The following is a 19,305-nucleotide window of genomic DNA, read 5'->3' on the forward strand; positions in this document are numbered from 1 at the left end:
AATAATCTCCCCAGGGAGGTGGTGAATTCCCCAACATTGGACAATTAAGATCCAGCTGGACAGGGTACCATGCCATCTTGCCTAGCCATGCTTTTGTCAAGAAAGGTCAGATCAGATGATCCTTGAGGTCCCTTCCAACCTGGTATTTTATGATAGCAGCTAAGCCACTATCCATCGTATCTGAGAAATAGTGGCAGTCCAGTAAAGTTCCCATTGACTGGAAAGGGGGAAACAAAATTGCCCATTTTTCAAAAGAGAAAAAAAGAAACTACAGGCCAGTCAGTCTCAACTCTGTGCCTGGCAAGATCATGGAGTGGATCCTCCTGGAAACTAGGCTAGGGTGCATGGAAAATAAGGAGATGATTGGTGACAGCCAACGTGACTTCACCAAGGGCAAATCGTGCCTGACAAATGTGGTGGCCTTCTACAATGAGGTTACAGTCCTGGAGGATAAGTGAAGAGCAACTGTTACCATCTACCTGGACTTGTGCACAGCGTCTGATACCGTCCCACACAACATCCTTGTCTCTAAATTGGAGGGACATAGATTTAATGGATGGACCCTTCCATGGATAAGGAATTGGCTGGATGGTTGCACTCAAAGAGATGCAGTCTGTGGCTCAATGTCCAAGTGGAAAGCAGTAACAAGTGACGTTCCTCAGGGGTCGGTGTTGGGACTGGAGCTGTTTAACATCTTTTTTAGTGACATGGATTGAGTGCATCCTCAGCAAGTTCACTGACAACATCAAGCTGTGTGGTGCGGTCAACACGCTGGAGGGAAGGGATGCCATCCAGAGGGACCTTGACAGGCTCGAGAGGTGGGTCCTTTCAAACCCCATGAAGTTCAACAAGGCCAAGTGCAAGATCCTGTGCATGGGTCGGGGCAATCCCAATCATAAACACAGGCTGGGCAAAGAGTGGATTGAAAGCAGCACTGTTGAGAAGAACTTGAGGGTATTAGTGGATGGAAAACTGACTATGAGCCAGCCATGTGTACTCGCAGCCTAGAAAGCCAACTGTATCCTGGGCTGCATCAAGACAAGTGTGGCCAGAAGGCTGAGGGAGGGGATTTTCCCCCTTTACTCCGCTCTTGTGAGACCCCACCTGGAATGCTGCGTCCAACTCTGGGGCCTCCAACATAAGGAAGATATAGACCTGTTGGAGTGGGTCCAGAGGAGGCCATGAGGATGATCAGGGGGCTGGAGCACCTCCCTTACGAGGACAGGCTGAGAGAGTTGGGGTTGTTCAGCCTGGAGAAGCCCCAGGGAGACCTTATTGTGGCCTTCTAGAAGTTAAAGGGGGGGTCTACAGGAAGGATAGGGAGGGACTCTTTAACAGGGAATGTATTGATAGGACGAGGGGTAATAGCTTTAAACCGAAAGAAGGTAGATTCAGTTTAGATAGAAGGAAGAAATTCTTTCCTGTGAGGGTGGTGAGACACTGGAACAAGTCTCCCAGAGAAGCTGTGGCTGTCCCCTCCCTGGGAGTGTTAAAGGCCAGGTTGGTCAGTGCTCTGAGCAACCTGATCTAGTGGAACATGTCCCTGTCCATGGCAGGGGGGTTGGAACTAGATGATCTTTAAGGTCCCTTCCAACCCAAACCCTTCTGTGATTATTCTATGATAATGCCACCTATCACTTTGAACAAGGGTGTCTCCAGACTTCCCAGGCTCCTCCCATCCATTAGATCTAGCCCGCAAGCACCTCTTACATGCAACTCTAAGTCCCTCATCCTCTTGTGATGTATGATATATGGAGTGTGTAACATTTGCCCAATGTACATATACTTAAGGTATAGTAAGATATGACTAGTGTACATAGGCATTACTTCAATACAAACAAAAGAAAACATAATGAACACAAACCTGACTTGTCCTTTCCACTTGATCGCCCCTTGGCAACACCTTAAATACTTTCAAAAATTAAAAGGTGAAATAAAGTAATTAAACAACTCTGACATTTGAGAACTGAACATTGGCATTCAGCATACGAAACATGATCCTAGCTCTAAAATGCCAGATCAACGCTTCTTTGTAATGGTTTAAATTCATCCCTAGTGGAGCTCCATTAAAATCAATGGAAATAATTTTTAGCCTGCATACTGTTGAGTTTCACATCTGTGAACCACTGATACCCTGACTCACCTTCCAGCCTATACTCTACAGCACTGACCTCAAGAAGAGTCCTCAGGCTGTAACACATCCCTTTTAGTGATTCCTCTAAAGATTGCAATTTAAATGTTCTTTCCCCGTACAACACAAAGGTCTTACTCTCTCACTGTTGTACATAAGGACAGGAGGAATGAAATTAGTTTTATTTCTTTATTTAGATATAAATACCCTTGAATCCTGTTTTATTAAATGCTAAGATATCAATCCACTACACTAAATTTAAACTTAGATCATATGTAAAAATATGTCTGTCCTGACTTGTTATAGATTTGCTTTACACTACAGGGCTTATAATTTTTATTACTTTTGTGGCATGTGCTTTGTCTCCCCAGAGAGACAGAGATTGGTTTAAGCATAGGGGTGGAAGAAGTATCATAACTTATGTCATAAAAATGATACCAAAGCAATTAATTGTGAATGATATCTTAAAATCTATGTAAAAAAAATTAAAATATATACTGATTTCTATGCCACAAAGTGTTACCAAAAGCAAATTATTTTTACACCAATCATAAGCATATGTAAAGCTGTGCATCAGTAACTCGTATCATTCCTATAAGAAAGTATTATCACCTCTGCTTTGAAGACTTCTACCATTTCTCAAGGATTAGTTAACAGAAGAGAGTAGATTTAAACTGTAGTTATAAAGGAGCAGTAAGACGACAGAGAGCAAAGACTTCTTGTACGTAAGTGAAGTGTGACTCAATCTTTTTGGAACCAGCAGAAATATTCATAGAAATATTCAGTATGATAAACAAATCTACAGCTCCATAGCATATGTTGAAAATATGCATTTGCTTATTGATGAGTTTCTATGCACTAAAAGAAAACAACTAGTACATCTAAACCTAGACTGAAGCGCCTCCAAAAGATCGAACCCAGCAACACCTACTTTCCTGTACTGGAGAAGGTCTAACAGTATCACCTGGAGTCACCAGCACTCCACAGAACCCTGAAACAGCATTTGTGGTGGTTTTATGTAACAGGGGAAAAGGTTCAAGTCTCATTCAAGAAGTAATCAGATTCAGTACATACAAATAAATCAAACAGACTCCAGAGCATCCATCAGACAGAAGCAGGCTAGAAGTCTTCCTCTGACTGTTTTCCTGACCACACAGACAGGAATGTCTGTAGCCTCACCTGAGAGTGTAAGACAAGAAGCCCCAGGCTAAGAGAAGGCAGAATGCACAATCTGAAAGCCAAACACTGAAGCCTAAGCCCATCCTCAGTTTTACAATTATTTCTGGGGACAGAAAACTAAAGTCCAGATGTTGTAACATCACACATTATTTTAACAACTTCTTTGATGTAAATGAGAATTTCCAATAATGAGTTCAGAGATTAGACCCCACCTTGAATGTTCACTTGAATACATCTAACAGTAGATATCTGTGTCATTTCGGCAATTTAAGAATTTAACAAAAACATTTCAAGCAGAAAAACATCTGGTCTGAAAAACATCAGGAGAAGGAGACTCTGCCAGTGATGTCTTGTTCAAACGGTTTATCGTTGTTAAAATGCACTGTTTACTTCAGAGCTGAACTGAGCTGCCTTAGTTCTCAAACACTGCTGCTGCTTCTGCCCAGCTACAAGGGAGAAAGATGACCTGTGCTTTCTTCCCATGGAGGTAGTAAGGATCAGCAGCTAAGTCTCTTCTCACTCTTCCCTTTGACAGGCTGTGATCCCAGAATAGCTACCCCATTTTCTTCAACTCAGCAAAAGGACCACAGCTGAAATAAAGTAAAAACAAACCAACCAAATCTTGAATTCTTTACCCTTGATGCAAAGGTGAAGTGATAGAGTGCAACTTAGTATTGCCTCAGCTACTGCTATTACAATTCTACAGGAAGAGGATTTTACTCTCCAGCACTGTGCCGCCTAAACCTTTCATAGAAGAGAGCTTTAAACAAAGTGAATTTAGTCCTGAGACATTTATATGAAATTCCAGCATCACAGAAAAGGTCAGCCAGAATCTTTATACCCAAGTGTAATGGGGAGTCTGGCTTGAGGAGACTTCCACTCCAGAATGTGTCAGGACTGAAGACGAAGCCTGGAAAAGACAAGAGAATGGATGAAATGCTGAACTTCTCCCTTAAACCACATTTCAGGTATTAAGTACAGGCAGAATATAGACCTAACCTGTCTAGGCAAACTCACATTTCTATATTCAGGTGACTGGAGGAGTGGTTAACTCTGGGAAAAAGGGGAGAGCCCTGGCAAATTCTACCATCACTCCACGCAACGAACCTGACCTTAGTAGGACCACTAGTAGAAAGAGTAAATAATATTAACATTCACAGATGAAGGCCACAAAACAGGAACTTAGTGCAGCACACAAGGCACTCCTAGCAAAACAACACTCTCCTAATGGCTTGTACTTCCACATGACAAATCACACTCCTTCAACAGCCAAACTCTATCACACACAGCCTTCAGGTACCAAGGCAACCAGCCCAGCTGATGCTGTTGTGTGGGTAGCTAAGGGGAATGGCAAAAGAAACAGCATTTTGACAAAAGTCCAAGAAGCAACTTCAAAATGTTGTATATTATTTCTAAAATTATTTCAAATTACTTACAACAAATTAATTTCTCCCACATTCCTAATGTAAGAGAGAGACCATTTACTAGAAGACGTACAAGTATTGCCAAGTTTCACTGATTTCTTTCTTTGAAAGGTGACACGTTGCACTGGAAATACCATTTCCTTCACTGCTCTGTGTAACAAATGCCCACTGACCAGGATCTTGAGGGGCAGACCTACGGTCACTGCTAAGTATTCTTAGTGAAGAAACCCAAGAAACACACTACGCAGCTGACGGTTTTTTGAACAAAGGGAATTAACATGATGTCAAAGTAGTTTAACATCAAAGATGTTTTAATGGCACAGGAAGTATTACAGGCTTAGAGGATCAGCATCCCAATTTATTCTGAAATATATCACACATTTTTTCCAACCTCAGAAACTCCTCTGGGATTCTCAATTACACGGGAATTCAACAGAGCATTCTCTCTTTGAAGGGTCCCTATCAGACCAAAATCTAGTTAATTTAAAAATATGAGTTCAAAAAGGATTCACTGTATGTATTGCTTTTGCCCTGCACCTTTGAAGCTTCTATTCAAATACAGGTTGCCAAGTACTCAGAAGAGCGAAACCACTTTTAAGAACTATGAAACACGTAAAATGAACCAAATTTAACAACAAATATTACATTTGCTCAGACTGGCTCTAATTACAGTACTCTTACCTACTATAGCTCCAACAGAACAGATGAAATATTTGCTGACAGAAACATCATTATTATGCGGATGGTACTTATAATCAGAGTACAGTCAACATTAGGAAAGCTTACACACACACTGTAGTCATCTGAGAACCGACAGTAGGACTTGCATATTTTAAAACGAATATAAGATCAAATCTGAATCTTGGGAATGTTGGCAAGAATTACAGCAGTGTAAGGAAATGAATGCCTGTGGTGTAACTCTAAATGATGGGCTACAGAAAACATCTTTCTGTGTATAATGAAACTACAGAGTTGTCACCTCTTCCCATACACCTTAATTCCCATCAAGCACTCTGAGGAACCAGCCTGGTTTCTAACTACATAAGTGGTGGGTTTTGGCAGTGTTGGTTTTTTAATTTTTTAACTTAAAATAAGTCTAAAATGAGAAACACAATTAGAATATTCACAAATTCTCAGAGATGCTCTTCTTACATAAATAATCTGTTCGTGATCTATCTTTTTATGTACATTTTTCTATTATTCCTTAACTGCTACATCAGTAGTCCTAGAAAACAAGTTATTTTGCTTGTCCACTGGGAAGTATAGTAAAGCTCCTGGATTATGTTTTTTTGCCTTAGTTTCAAAAGAAGTAACAGGTAATTTTTTTAAAATTGCAAGGTATCAATTAGTTGTTCCAGTGCTCAGAGCAGGTGTCCAAAGAGTGTCAGGATGTTCAGGCTTTCAATGAGCACCACAGACCTGTATTTGCAGGTTTGAGCAGCACTGTGTTGTGTCAGAGGTATACTGCAGTGGCAGTTTATACTGAAATAAGGAAAGTTTGGCATTTACGTCAAGTATATTTAGAAAAGAAATATCTTTTGTGAAATAAGTGATTCCTATGTTTGCACATGCCTGTTATAATTACTTAAGTAAACCGCTATTTCGATTAATATTAACTTGAACAAACAACTGCAGCAACTACTTTGTGTAATGTAATATTCACTCACAAATTCTAGTGTCATTTCAAAAGCCTAAATTTTAAAATGTCTTCCTGTAATGGAAATATTGAGACTTTTGGCAGGATTCCTTCAACCTTCTATTTAAAGTCAATCCTCTATCTGCAGAAGATAACTTAGCTGTTCAAAACTAAAAAATGATGAAAGAATTACTTAACCATTCTGACAGAGATTTAATTTACAAAATGTTTTACCCTCCTTAAAATGGAACATGGACAGTTACCCCATCAAGTGTTTGTTTGGGTTTTTTTGTTTGTTTGGGGTTTTTTTGTTTATTTGATTTTGGTTTGGTTTGTTTTGCCTTTTTTTTTTTAAAAAGCTTGAATTTTCTACTTTTCAAGTATATATCTAACTTCAGTTTTGATAGTGTATCTCTTTATCTGAGGAAATTATTTGATAAACTTGAACAGTATTGAATAGTATACTTAAAAGCCATTAATGCCAACACTGAGTTTTGGAAAAAGAGGATGGTAGTTACAAATGCATCCTTAGAAATCACTGTTCTCTCCAAATGCACAAACATAAGTGAACTCTGTGTACGTGTGCGCACACGTGTGTTGGCAGTAGGGTAACAAACACAGTCAACATTAGAATCTTGGTTTTAAAAATCATTTTGTTTTCACATCAAAAATGAAAACCTACAGATAAGCTAGTTACATTAGCTACAGCTTTGTGAATATTCTGCACTATATATCACTCTCACACTCCTGACTCCACTAAGAAAATCTTTTGTGTGTCATATATGGGTCCACCCAGATGACCAGATAATGAACTTAAAACACCATCATTGATCTTACTAATTGCATCTGCCACTTTACGTGGTTCTTGTTTCTACTTGGCTTTCTTTCCAAACACTGTTCCAATTGTTAAATGGTCAGAATACACAAAGTGACAGATTTAGTGCTTCCTTGGCAATTTATATAACTGACTGCAACTCTGTTGAAGTGAATCATGATTTATTTGTCTCGCAATGCAGCACATAACCTTTTAAATGCTAGGGAAAAAAATGCCAGTGCTTCTTTAAAGTTTATATATGACTGCCCACCACCATTCCTCATGAACGAGTTTTTGAGAAACAAAATGATAAAAACAAGCTGCAAATTCCACCCACCTACTTCCGGCCATTTCCTGTCTTCATCACTCACATGTACTGTATTTACAGACAAGCACCATCACCCAGAGCACCAGTGCATTCTTCTAGCCCCCTCTTTTCTTCCTGGGCAAAAGTATTTTTCTTAAATTAGTGATAGGTATTCTCTGCCAAACACACAGCAGAGGATGATATTGATCACTCCCAGCCCTCTTACTGGTACATGCCATACTCAATCATATGAGGTGAAATTAAGAGCAGCCTGCTGGGTTTTATTTATTGGTATCTCCATTCCAAAACTGTGAACCCAATTCCTGTCTGTGGCCTTTTCTCATATTCTACTCTCCATGCCTTCTTCTGCACTTATTTCCATTACCTTTAGAAAACAGTTTAGTGTATGCCTCCACTTCTCCTCATTCAAATACGCTGTTTTATTCTGGTGTTTATATTGTGCCCATCTCTGGTAAATGAGCATCTAATGACTCATTGCTGTCCACCAGTGCCTGAACTAAGCCAGTCAAAAGTCTTCAGCATCTTTAATTATGAAAGCAATAATGAGAGAAGAAAGATTGTTTACTTTAAGCGGAACAGCAGTACCTCCAATTAATGCAAACAGTACCTTCTCGTTGAAAAACTATTTATCCAACGTGCACAACACAAAGCATTTGAATACTTCTCCTTACATTATAATACAATTTTAAAAATTTAGGTGGGAAACTCAGCAGATAAAATTGTTTTTCCCTCAGGTGGCAACTATGGAATTAGCAGTCCATTCACTAGGGTGTAACACTCACACACCACCTTTCATTGGCATACTTTAAAACTGTCTGCAAAGGCACGTTTCTCTAAATTGTCCTAGTTTGCAGAAGGGAAAACAGGGCTGCAGGCATAAAATGACTTTTTCTAACCATTCAACAGATTCATGCTTGCCTGTGGCCTGCTCCTACCTGATCTCAAACAAGCCCCTCCACCAAGCCCAGCCTGGTGTTCTATTTACTAAAATCCTTTCCCTAAACATCTGCCTAGATGTTTAATAAACAAGCAAGAACCTTACTTTGCACAGTAAATATGCTTGTATCTTGTACAACTTGCAAATCTGGACTTCAGTGTAATGTTCTCTGTAAATATACCCTAAAATCCAGGCTATTTTAAATATTTGACAAGGTTCTAGCATTACACATAGCACAGACTGCAATAGAAATTATGCCATCTGATCATGAACTAGGATCTTGGGTAAGACCACAAAATGAAACATTGGTAAATTAATATATGAAAAGTATAATTTATAGAATAGCACTTGAGTAATAAACAACAGAGATGACAAGGACTTAAGCTGTGTCAATGCATCTCATCTTGGTCAGGTGGGGCAAAATTACAAGTCCTTTTTCTACCAGACAGTGATATTGTTCTATAATGCAAACAAATGTTAACTAAAAGGAGAAATGCTTCCCTAGGCCATCCTAAATTTTGCAGGTCAATACAAAATAAACTTCAAGAATTTTGTTTCAAGCATTTCCATTTAGTTTGGCCAATGATGGTAAAACCATTTAAATTGTATTTGCTGTTATGCTTGTAAGACAGCAACATGTTTAGAACATTTAATTAGCCACAGAAGGTAGTTAGACTCAGTGCAGCATTTAACTTCCACTTTCTAGAAAAAAAAAAGGCTATAATTTATGAAGCTACATTAAAGTACATTTACAGATACTACATGCTTCTGAAATGTTATTCCTATTGAAAGACTTTATAAATAAATATGACATTGACAAAAAGCTAAAGAAAGTATACCTGTGACAAGGAATAAACATCTGAAATTAAGATGAGAGCAACTTTCATCTACCAGTGGTAAGGGAAAAAAAACAACCAAACAAAAAAACCCAAACCACTCAGCATCATGCAGTCCGCCAGATTGATAAAGGCAAAAAAATCATGGTGAGTAAATGAGTAACAGTCAAAACAAGCATCTTCCCCCACCTCATAGAAAAAAAAAGCAGATATTTTCCTTTGCTGTATAAAAAAAAGCTTACACCGCAGATTGTCACATTTATGCACACAGCTGCCACATTCTGTAATGGGTCAAAACAAGTTCTTATGACAACAAATAATTTTGCTTTATCATGCTAACTTCAGTCACTGTCTTTCTGAGTTTTGGAAACTATTATTTGGAAGGTACTAGTAGAAAAAGAAGCTTCCCCATGTAACAGTCCACAATAACAAAAAACAAGGAATAAACCCTGTGTAACAGGTGTTTCAACAATTGATGCAGCTACATTATTCCCAACAAAAATATTTTATGACAATCTTTAAAAAGATCTGAAACCAAATGCTGTCTTGGGGCAGAGGCACAACTTCTATTGAAGTTAATGGCCCTCGCATAGAATGGAATACTGCAATACACATTCAGCAAAATCAATAGTTAAGTTTCAGAGAAAAATTCTACCTTATAGGTTGAAAGAAGCCACTTTCTATTTAAATGGCCAATACCACAAATTCAAAGTACAAGCAGATCTAATGCTTTAAGTGAAAGAGCTGTCAACTCACTAAGGAAGGTTACTGAACCAGAAAAACAAAGCATTTCTCTAATTCATCTCTATTTTACATTAGTTGATCAAACTTCCATTTTTATAGGAACAGTCACAAAATAAGCCACTTACACTGCTGTCATTTTTGCTTAATATAATATTGGCTGATCCAAATAGTGTCTCAAAACTCAGCCAGAGACAAGAATAACTTTGCAGACCCAATATTTCTATGGTATATAAAGCAAGATGCTATTTACAAATTGTCAGTCAGGTGTACTAATACACAAGGAAAACATAACATGTAAAAAACTAATAAAACCAAACACGCATGATCTTCTGGCCACTCCTGCATATCCAGTAGGAGTGAAAGTGAGTATTTCTCAGGGGAAAGTAAATATTAGCAGCAGTGACGACTTCAGTGCAATGATTTCCCATAGCGTAACAACTGGTTTCATTTCAGAGGAAACACACTGCGTCATTATCATTATTATTCAAATAAATGATCATCCATAATCTTACCTAGTTCTGGGGGCAGCACAGTAAGACGATTTCCCTGGATATGAAGTTCCTTAAGCTGAGTGAGCTCACCAATTTCTTTAGGCAGTGATATCAGGTCATTGTCTCTAAGGCTCAGCTAAGAGTGAATTTAAAATAGTCAGAACAATTTTCTGTTACCATAAAGCAGCCTAAACCAGAACTCTACTCCCTCTGCCCCCACCTTTCTCCTAAATGCTCAGTTCTTCTAATTTATTTACAAATGTCTGCTGGTAAACAAGAAACAGTTCCAGGTGTAGTGGTCTATTCCTGCAAACATATACAACTACTCCTCAAATTGACTAGATTCTATTCCTACAAACGTTGCAAAAGTGAATTGATTTTCCAAGAATTTAGATAAATTACTTACTATCTGCAACTTTGTGAGCTTCCCAATATCTGGCGGCAGGATTTCAAAATCGTTGTCACTTAGATAGAGTGCACGCAGGGTGGCTGCAAATTAAATAGCAATATATAAACAGGGTGGCATATAACCCAACCATTTGAGGTCTAATCAATAAAAGGGAGTCAGGTTTGATTAATAATCCTGACTTGGTGAAAAGCCTTTGACATACCCAGGGCTCACAATAATAAGAAGCAGGTCAAACTCAGATTTACTGGCTTATTGTATTGCTGGTGAGTTCAGGAAAACATCTATATTCAAAAGGACTTGTACAATTAACAATTTCTACAATAGTAGACTCTGGCAGGTTCTGGCACATAGTCTCAATACTCAGCTACATACAATGATAATTGTCATAATACAGTCATTACTCTTTATTACCCCCGATACTTATTTATTACATCAATTTGCATCCTAAACAAACATTAAAAAAAAAAATCATCTGAGGTTTTTGAACAAATACACATCTATGTTAAGCTGTACAGAAAGTACAGCCTAACACTAGGAAACAGAACTTAAGAGAGCAACACAGAAGACTCAAATTGTATAATTTGTAATTTCCATGCTTAGTCTCTACAAAATTCAAAGAAAAATAAATGACCCAGTACAACCATGTGGCTTGCTACTATTGAATGAGCATACATGACCGTTTGGAAAAAAAAAATTAAAATGGAGACTCACAAAGAACTGTTGGGTGCAGCGGTAAGGTAGGTAGTCGGGTCAGCAAAACCTCTCCTTCCCACCAGAGAGAAGATCCCATTTGTCTTACGCAGTTTACTACTCTTCCTCTTTTCATTTTATTAAATGTGACTATTTTTAATAATGCTGACTTAAAACTTTCTCTCTGCCAGGTTACAATCACAAAATCTCTCAGAAGCGCGGTACTCCTTCCTCTCTCCTCGCCTGTCGCTTTTTGCTGTGAAATGCACTGATCCTGAACCCACTTCAGCATAATGCACTGAGAAGACCAGTAAGGTAGCAGAATCACTGAAATCCAGAAAGTGCCAGAATTCAAGTTGCTTAGGCAACCATAATGCAGCCCTTTTGCACATATGCATTACAATAACTTTATTTTAACTCGCTGAGTGTGTATTTTTAATATGTTCAAAGGTTAGCTTAGCACTACCATTCTTCTGTGCCAAACTTTGTATATCTTTTTAACATACCGGACACTTCAACATCCACATGCTGTTAAAACTATTTCGATAATAAACTATCAGGAACACAATTATTTTTAGAATCAACACATGACAGTTGTCTTGCAAAACACTTTACTTTCCCCTGAGGCTTGCAAGCTTCCATTAAGTTTTAAGTTTAACTGAGCATGAGACCCAACGAAATGTTACTCAGAAGAAAACTAATACATCATTACTAATCCAGTTTTCTTGTGTCCACTGGTGTCAGGTGATGGTATAACAGTGATAAATATTGCTGAACTATGTAGAAATATTCAAGAGATATTCAAAGAGAAACATAAATATCAGAGAAATTCTGTTGGAGGTTGGTCTCCATCAAATAAATTTCAACTGCACAAAGCAAAACACCATATTGTGAAGATTGTAGAGTTTTTAGAAAAGTTTCTTACTCAGATAGAAGAAGTTTCCTGGTAGAGAATTTTCATTTAAGTTGTTGTAAGTCAAGTCAAGAACCTCTAGGGCTGGTAAAGAGCCAAATCCCCTTGGCAAGGTGTTTAACCTGTTCATGCTGTAGGTAAAGAGGAAAAAAACAGAACGTGACATCAGCATTTACTTCATCTAGTAGGAATAACACAGACAGTTTCAGTTCTAAAAAAAAATGTAATCTACACTAAGATTCCCCTTTATTTTGAAAGGGAGTTGATGCTACAAGATGCTGAGCAAGCCTTTTGCCACACAGACCTTTTATCTCTCACTCCCACAAATGTGCCCAAAACTTAGGCACTCAAGGGATTCCATCTGTTATGTCCATCAACAGCTACACCTGAAATGTAAGGCACAAGGGAGAAAGGTACCAGTGTTATGCTCAGCCAAGTGTCCCATGGAGAAAGCTGGTCCTTGGTACGTGACCTACCTTCTAGCTAAACTACAAATTACCCTTTTGCACATCATCTTGACCATCTGCCATTCTGCTGTACCACACAGCTCTTCACCACCGTACCAGATACAAAGAAGAATACCTCAACTGCACAGTATTTATGTTAATTGATAATTGCTGCTCAAACCCCTTAAGAGCAGCAAATTTGTGTCACTAGATGACTATTGATGCACATGGAACAGGAAGTAAATAAAATGTCAGTCCTCTGATTGATGAGGCTTAGTCTAAACACAGCTCGTTCAGTCAGTCTTAGAGGGTTAGGATAGCAGTTTCCACTGGCACCAGTCAGAACATGGGGAAAGCTAACAGACAAAAGGTTTCTGTGATAACTTGGAGCAGACAAGCTACAGAAGACAGCAACTTTTCTGTGACCTCAGAGGGCTTGAACAAGGTGACCCAGATAATGTATAGAGCTGCTACAACAAGAGAGGCAAGGAGCTGGAGACCATATTCTTAGAACCTTACTGTTTGTGTGAGCTACAGCTCTGGCCGTTTATGATATGAACAGAAAAGAGCTACCAGCTTATTATTCATGCTGTCCCTATTGCATGTACACCAAACATACAGCTTGCATGTATGGATCTTGCTTCAGTTGTCACCTGGGCTTGAAAGTAGAACAGAGAAGATGCACATCTTCAGGAAGAGCACATAAACGTAGCTATTTTGAAGAACTGGATTTTATTCTTATGTGATAATTGGACCTTTCACGTTATCTCTAGATATTCTGAATTTGACTGTCCTCCTGATGCAAAAGTGATAAATAGCAATAGCCACCACAACTGAAGTCAAAAGGAGATGTAATGTAAATGCATGAAGAGTGATGTAACACTAAAAACTATGACAACTCAAGTCAAAGTATTGGCAAAGTTGGGGCACCCAAAAATAATTAAGACTTTTGAGTCTAATCTCTGGGGCCTTCCCTCCCCCATATAACATTTGTCAAACCCCTGCTGTACTATGTGATAAATAGTATAAAATACATCTGTAGGACAGTTAGTAAGCTGATCTTCTGAAAGTTGTTTGGACACTGAATTAAACACAAGAGCAGCTGCACCTCCAAGCTAAGCATGATGACTACAGAACCATGTGAACAAAGGCAGAAGCACATAAAGCATTTCTTTCACAGACTCTCAGGTACTAATCACCTTTCCTCTCCCACTTTTGCATAAACCACACCCACCAGAAGAAGAATCTGTAGGGATCAGGTCTTCAGCTAAACTCTAGGTGAAATAATCTCTCCTCATTCCCCATAAGAAGCCCTACCAAGGACATGCACCTAGTATTACTGTTGTAGGAGTAGCAATTAAAATACAGAAAGGCATTCTCCATTATTGCTACTGCATTCTCGTCACGGCTTTAAAAACTGTTCTTTGTATCAAATAGTACTAAAGAAAGCAGCTCCTTTTTTGCTAGTAAAAAGAGTAAGTGGCCCTGGCAGCCTTCCCTCCTGTAAGCAGGGAACAGGGAGAGTGTTCTCCCTATTGACAACAGGCAGACTGGTTACTTATTCTTTGGCATAGAAAAAGAACCAGCTGAAAGTCCCTGCCTAGCACTGTTTGGCCCTGCAGAAGTTCAAACATTGAGCTTGTGCAACAGAAACAGTGTCACACCTGCCTTGCAATTTTATTTTTTTAAGATTTCAGTGCAGCAGTACATCTTCTCTCTTTCTGCCTCTCCACATGATCCTTCTGCACCAAAATGCTCTTATTCAAGCTTCCCCTCTCCCCAAGAGGACTGTTTTGATGCCCTGTGTGTACACATGCACTGCAGACGACAAGAGGGTTTCTGGGCTGTCCCTTGGCAAACTACTAGGGCAGAACAGTTCCCTTTTCGCTGACTCCAAGACCTCTGAAGCAGAGCCCATTTTGCAGAGCTAAGGCTGGGCTATAAATCCTGTGCCTGGAAGACAGGTAAAGAGATTAAAAAGGAAGAGCACTTGAAGAGATTTTGGGCCACATGACACATGGTGGCAACTGAGGTGCCTATATGTCTGCTGGTCTTAACCTCCAGTGGACTTTTGCACTACAATTTTTTCCATTAATGAAGACCAGTATTTGAACCACATGAACACCTGTCACTGCTCTAATCCATGGAAGGAGCCCAACTTCTTCCTCCCTCCATACACTGCAATAGTTCTCTATGCCATTCCAAAAATACGGATTTAATCCCCAAGATACACACATTTCTGATCATGAATTAATATTTGCTCTGAAAAGCAATTCCACTTTCAAACGGATACTAAGGCATGCTAAAGATCTAAAATATCCAAAAAAAAAAGACCAGAGAAGACAGATCATCATGAAAGTATTTAATGGCATTCCAAAAGTACAAGATGCAATTCATTTATCAGCACTTTACAAAAGTATCTAAAGCAGGATACACAGAGCCTAGTCCAAATCATCTGGCACTAAAAATAGTAAAAAAATTCTCAGTTTAAGATATTCAGAAGTTTTAATTTATAAAATAGAAAGTCTTTCTATGAGAAACCTATAAATCTAAAGCTTTCTCCTCCCAGTGCTTTCGTAAGTAGTTACACTTTAATATGGCCAGTTAGTTTTAAGAAGGTTCTGTGCTTCACCTTTATTTTCTTAATAATTCAAGAAAGCCTTCTGCAACCATAGTTATTATAAAGCATCATCAACTTGTATACTACGTGAACACTTAACAGCAATGCCTGTAGCTCAAATTCAATCAATACCAGCTCTCTGAATTAAATGCACACCACATTTTAAAGATTTGCTGCTTCTTTCACAGGTTTAATAGAAATTTAAATTTCTTTAATCCCGAATTTGAGACCTTGGAATTAAGGTCCTGAACTAATATGGAAAAATTAGCATTTAGTTTTGGGGTGGAGTTGTTTTTGCTTTGGGTTTGTTGGGACTTTGGTTGGTTGGTTGTTTTTGTTTTTTTTTTTTTTTTTTTTGGTTGGGGTTTTTTTTTGTTTTGTGGGGGGTTGTTTTTTGTTTTATTTTGTTTTTGTTTGTTTGTTTTTTTACAAAGCAGAACAGAAACTAGAGGCTGGCTCTTACACTGCAACCACAGAATCAAAGGACTGTTGCTAGGGGAGTAAAATTCAATAATTGCTAGGTTTGGCTTCAGGATTAGATGAATGTGAATTGCTGTTGCCCTTAAATGGTTATCAGTATACCCAGACTAAGTGCTTGATCACTTTTAAGTATCTGATTATCCAGGACACTAGGTAAACACTCCAAAGCCACAACTGCACAAACACTTTCAAAAATAAACTTTAGTAACAAAAAATAAGAAGTTCCAGGTTCAGTTGCAACATTTGACAGTATCTCTGTTACAGCAAATTTTTGCATTAAGATACGCACCCAAGATTCAGGTGTTTGAGCTTCTGAAGGCTGCTAATCTGTGTAGGCAGCTCCTCAATCTGGTTGTTGAAAAAGTTGAGCACTTCTATGTTTCTCAGGTCTGCGATGTTTGCTGGTACAGCTGTAGGAAAGTTTTCACAGTGAGCGACTACAACTAGAGTAAGCTACCTATACTACAGATGCTCTACTAGCATGTCTTTTGCTCTGTACAGCAGCTGACAGTAGAAACAGCATCTCATAGCTATTGCAATAAAAGCAAAGTTTATGTCAAAAAAGGCTCCTATTTGGACTCTGTCCTCAACACTGAGAGCTGTCACTTCAGACTCTTCAGAAAATTACTACCAGTACTGTAGGATGTCTTGACTAACAAAGACCACTACAGAGAGAGACAAAGACAACAAATGCTCATAGACTAACAGAGAGAAGCAGGATATCCTCTGAGTTTGTGTAGCATACACAGGTCTCAAAGTAGCAAAGCCTAAGAGACTTCAATACTTTAATTATTTGAGTTGAAAAAAAAAAATTAATAGGTAGTTATACCAACAACAGTTTTATTAAGGGTCTTTAACAGCAAACATGAAATAAAAATTCCTTTTCAGCAATGGGCTATTCTGCTTACTGCCTAAATAATCTAGTATCCAAGTTTTTGTCCATTTAAGATATAGCAAAACTTACAAAAATAAAGTTCAACCGTAAAAGATAAACCGTTCACCCAAGTTCATTTTCACTTACCTCCCATGAGAGAATAACTACTGATCAATACACTTCCATGGCTACATTATATTACCAACAAATCAGTATCTGATTATTATCCAGACACATGAAAAATAAGGTAGAAGCACAATATGAATATGCCAGTACAGATGAGGTTAAAAAGCTATTCAGATTTGCATCTTTCCCCCCTTAAGCTTAGTGAGATTTAAGCAGACTGCTGAAGTTTACATAAAAGGAGGTTGGCAAATCACCTGCACTGAAGCTTGCACCTGTGTTCAATATTCACCTCGGTACAGTCTCAACTTTAACTACATCAGGAACCCATAGAGTGCACATCTAAATAATTAGAAGTTTTTATGAGCCCATGATTTTCTTTTATTTGTTGGCATGAGGCAATCTCAGTCTTAAAATGGAGTCAATAATGTTTACAAAGCAGAACATTATAGTATGTCACATTTACTAGATTATAAGTCTAATTACATTGTGAACAATAACAGGATCCCTAACAAACACTCTAATTACACTACATAAATATTACTGTTGAGGGTCATATTCATTGCAGGAGATTCTTAGCAGACCTTTTTTATAAAGTCACTAAGGCAAATTTGAACATTTAAAAGACCTCCCTTTGCAGTATTTTCCAACTGATCCATGCGTATCTGTCACTCAATGACAGCAAGAATTATGTGTCTTCAGAAAGTAAAGGGTAATGTACTACTACTGTTGTTTTAAATTATTCCCTAACAGAAGTTAACTGAGGATTTTAATTGACATAATTCAGCTGTTTCCAGCCTCAATATTTCACCAGAACTGTAATTACCAGTATTAAAATGTTTTCCTTTCAGAAATTAGACTTTATAATTTGACTTTGATGAGATGCAATGGACTGGCAAACCATGTTTCTGCTCTTCTTAAACATATACATTTGTGCAAGACTCAGAATCAGAAGTACTAGCAAATACAGGTTTTAGCTTAGTCAAAGCCTAAACAATAGAGAGACCAAATACAATTCTTCTGAAGTTACACTGTAGATGTAATAAATAAAAAATTGGTATGAAGGTTTTGGCCTTTTTGGCACTGTAAGGGATTACACTCTCCCTGAAAAAAACAGTGCAATTTGACATCACACATTATGTTAAATATAATGCAGAGCTCTGTTGTGAGAACACCAAAACAAGAGCGACGTTCAGGAGGCCAGACTTCCCAAACACACAGTCGGCTTGGCTGCCTATGTGTCAATTCAGTGTTTCAATTATTCAGGTTAAACACCATCACAAGATGATAAAGAAATTAAGAAGCTGTTATTCAAGACACTGAAATTTCTCAAAGCCAACTAAAGTACATCTTACACACGAACAAGCCCATGAAACTTTTTTGATTTTACTGTGAGGCCAGACTACAGAAGCTGTCAGGTTACAGAGACAATTTGTTAGTGCTACCCTCATGTGAGCAAAGCCAACAATACCGTGTTGAATCTGTGTTGGTTAACAGACACCTTATGTTTAGTCAGTCCTATTCACAGTGAATTTAGTTACCTAATGACCTCTTGCATCATGGAGTAGGAGCAAAGCTGTTCTGCATTTGTGTACAGACCACAAGGTGAGGTAAGCATCCTCCAAGCTGCCTTACAGAGCCAAACAGTAAGTGACACCAAAGCACAAAGCCGGACCCAGATACTGAGCTACCTTGAGCTAGTCACACTGATTTAGTGGATGTGTCCTTTCAAATACCTGTCCAAACCAGCCTGTTCCCACCCTTAGGAATAAATGAATTGTTAAGTTTGTATCTCACTTCTAACTTAAGCTAGGAGACTGTGAAGAGAGTAAACATAATTTCAAGGAAGAAGGTGGACAGTCATCTTAAAAACAAAAAAACAAAACAAAAAAAATCCATGAAATTACCCGGAAAAAGATGACACCTAGACATCAAGACAGGAAGAAAATGGCTTCCAGGCATTTGTTCATGAAGATTACACTTGCACTGAAGATGACAGCAAAGAGAACCCTAGTTTCTGTGGGTTACTACACAGCTGAAGCGTCTCAAGTTCTCCCTGCTCATCCCACTTGCAGACACAGGGCAAAATCTCAACCTCCATTGGCTAGTTTATCAGAGGTTTTTAATTTGGTTTTCTTTTGTCAGAGCACATTTACTTTGTGTGAGTAAGTGTCCCCAGTGAACAATAGGAGCTGTGTCCTTGCACACTGTCTGCTAAGTTTCTGATATA

The 19,305-nt window shown here is 38.4% G+C and overlaps 1 protein-coding gene across 1 annotated transcript in view; it reads right to left on the minus strand.

Moving 5' to 3' along the window:
- Positions 1-19,305, minus strand: part of RSU1 (Ras suppressor protein 1) — a 113,115-nt gene that overhangs the window by 71,238 nt on the left and 22,572 nt on the right. Inside the window, exons 4-7 of the mRNA XM_042802044.1 lie at positions 16,368-16,488; positions 12,545-12,663; positions 10,927-11,009; positions 10,542-10,656 (exon numbers count right to left, since the gene is read on the minus strand). Of these exons, the coding sequence (XP_042657978.1) occupies positions 10,542-10,656; positions 10,927-11,009; positions 12,545-12,663; positions 16,368-16,488 (438 nt within the window). The remainder of the gene's footprint in view (positions 1-10,541; positions 10,657-10,926; positions 11,010-12,544; positions 12,664-16,367; positions 16,489-19,305) is intronic.

This window comes from Tyto alba, unplaced genomic scaffold (genome assembly GCF_018691265.1).
Source record: "Tyto alba isolate M040663 unplaced genomic scaffold, T.alba_DEE_v4.0 Super-Scaffold_38, whole genome shotgun sequence".
NCBI classification, from domain to species: Eukaryota; Metazoa; Chordata; class Aves; order Strigiformes; family Tytonidae; genus Tyto; species Tyto alba.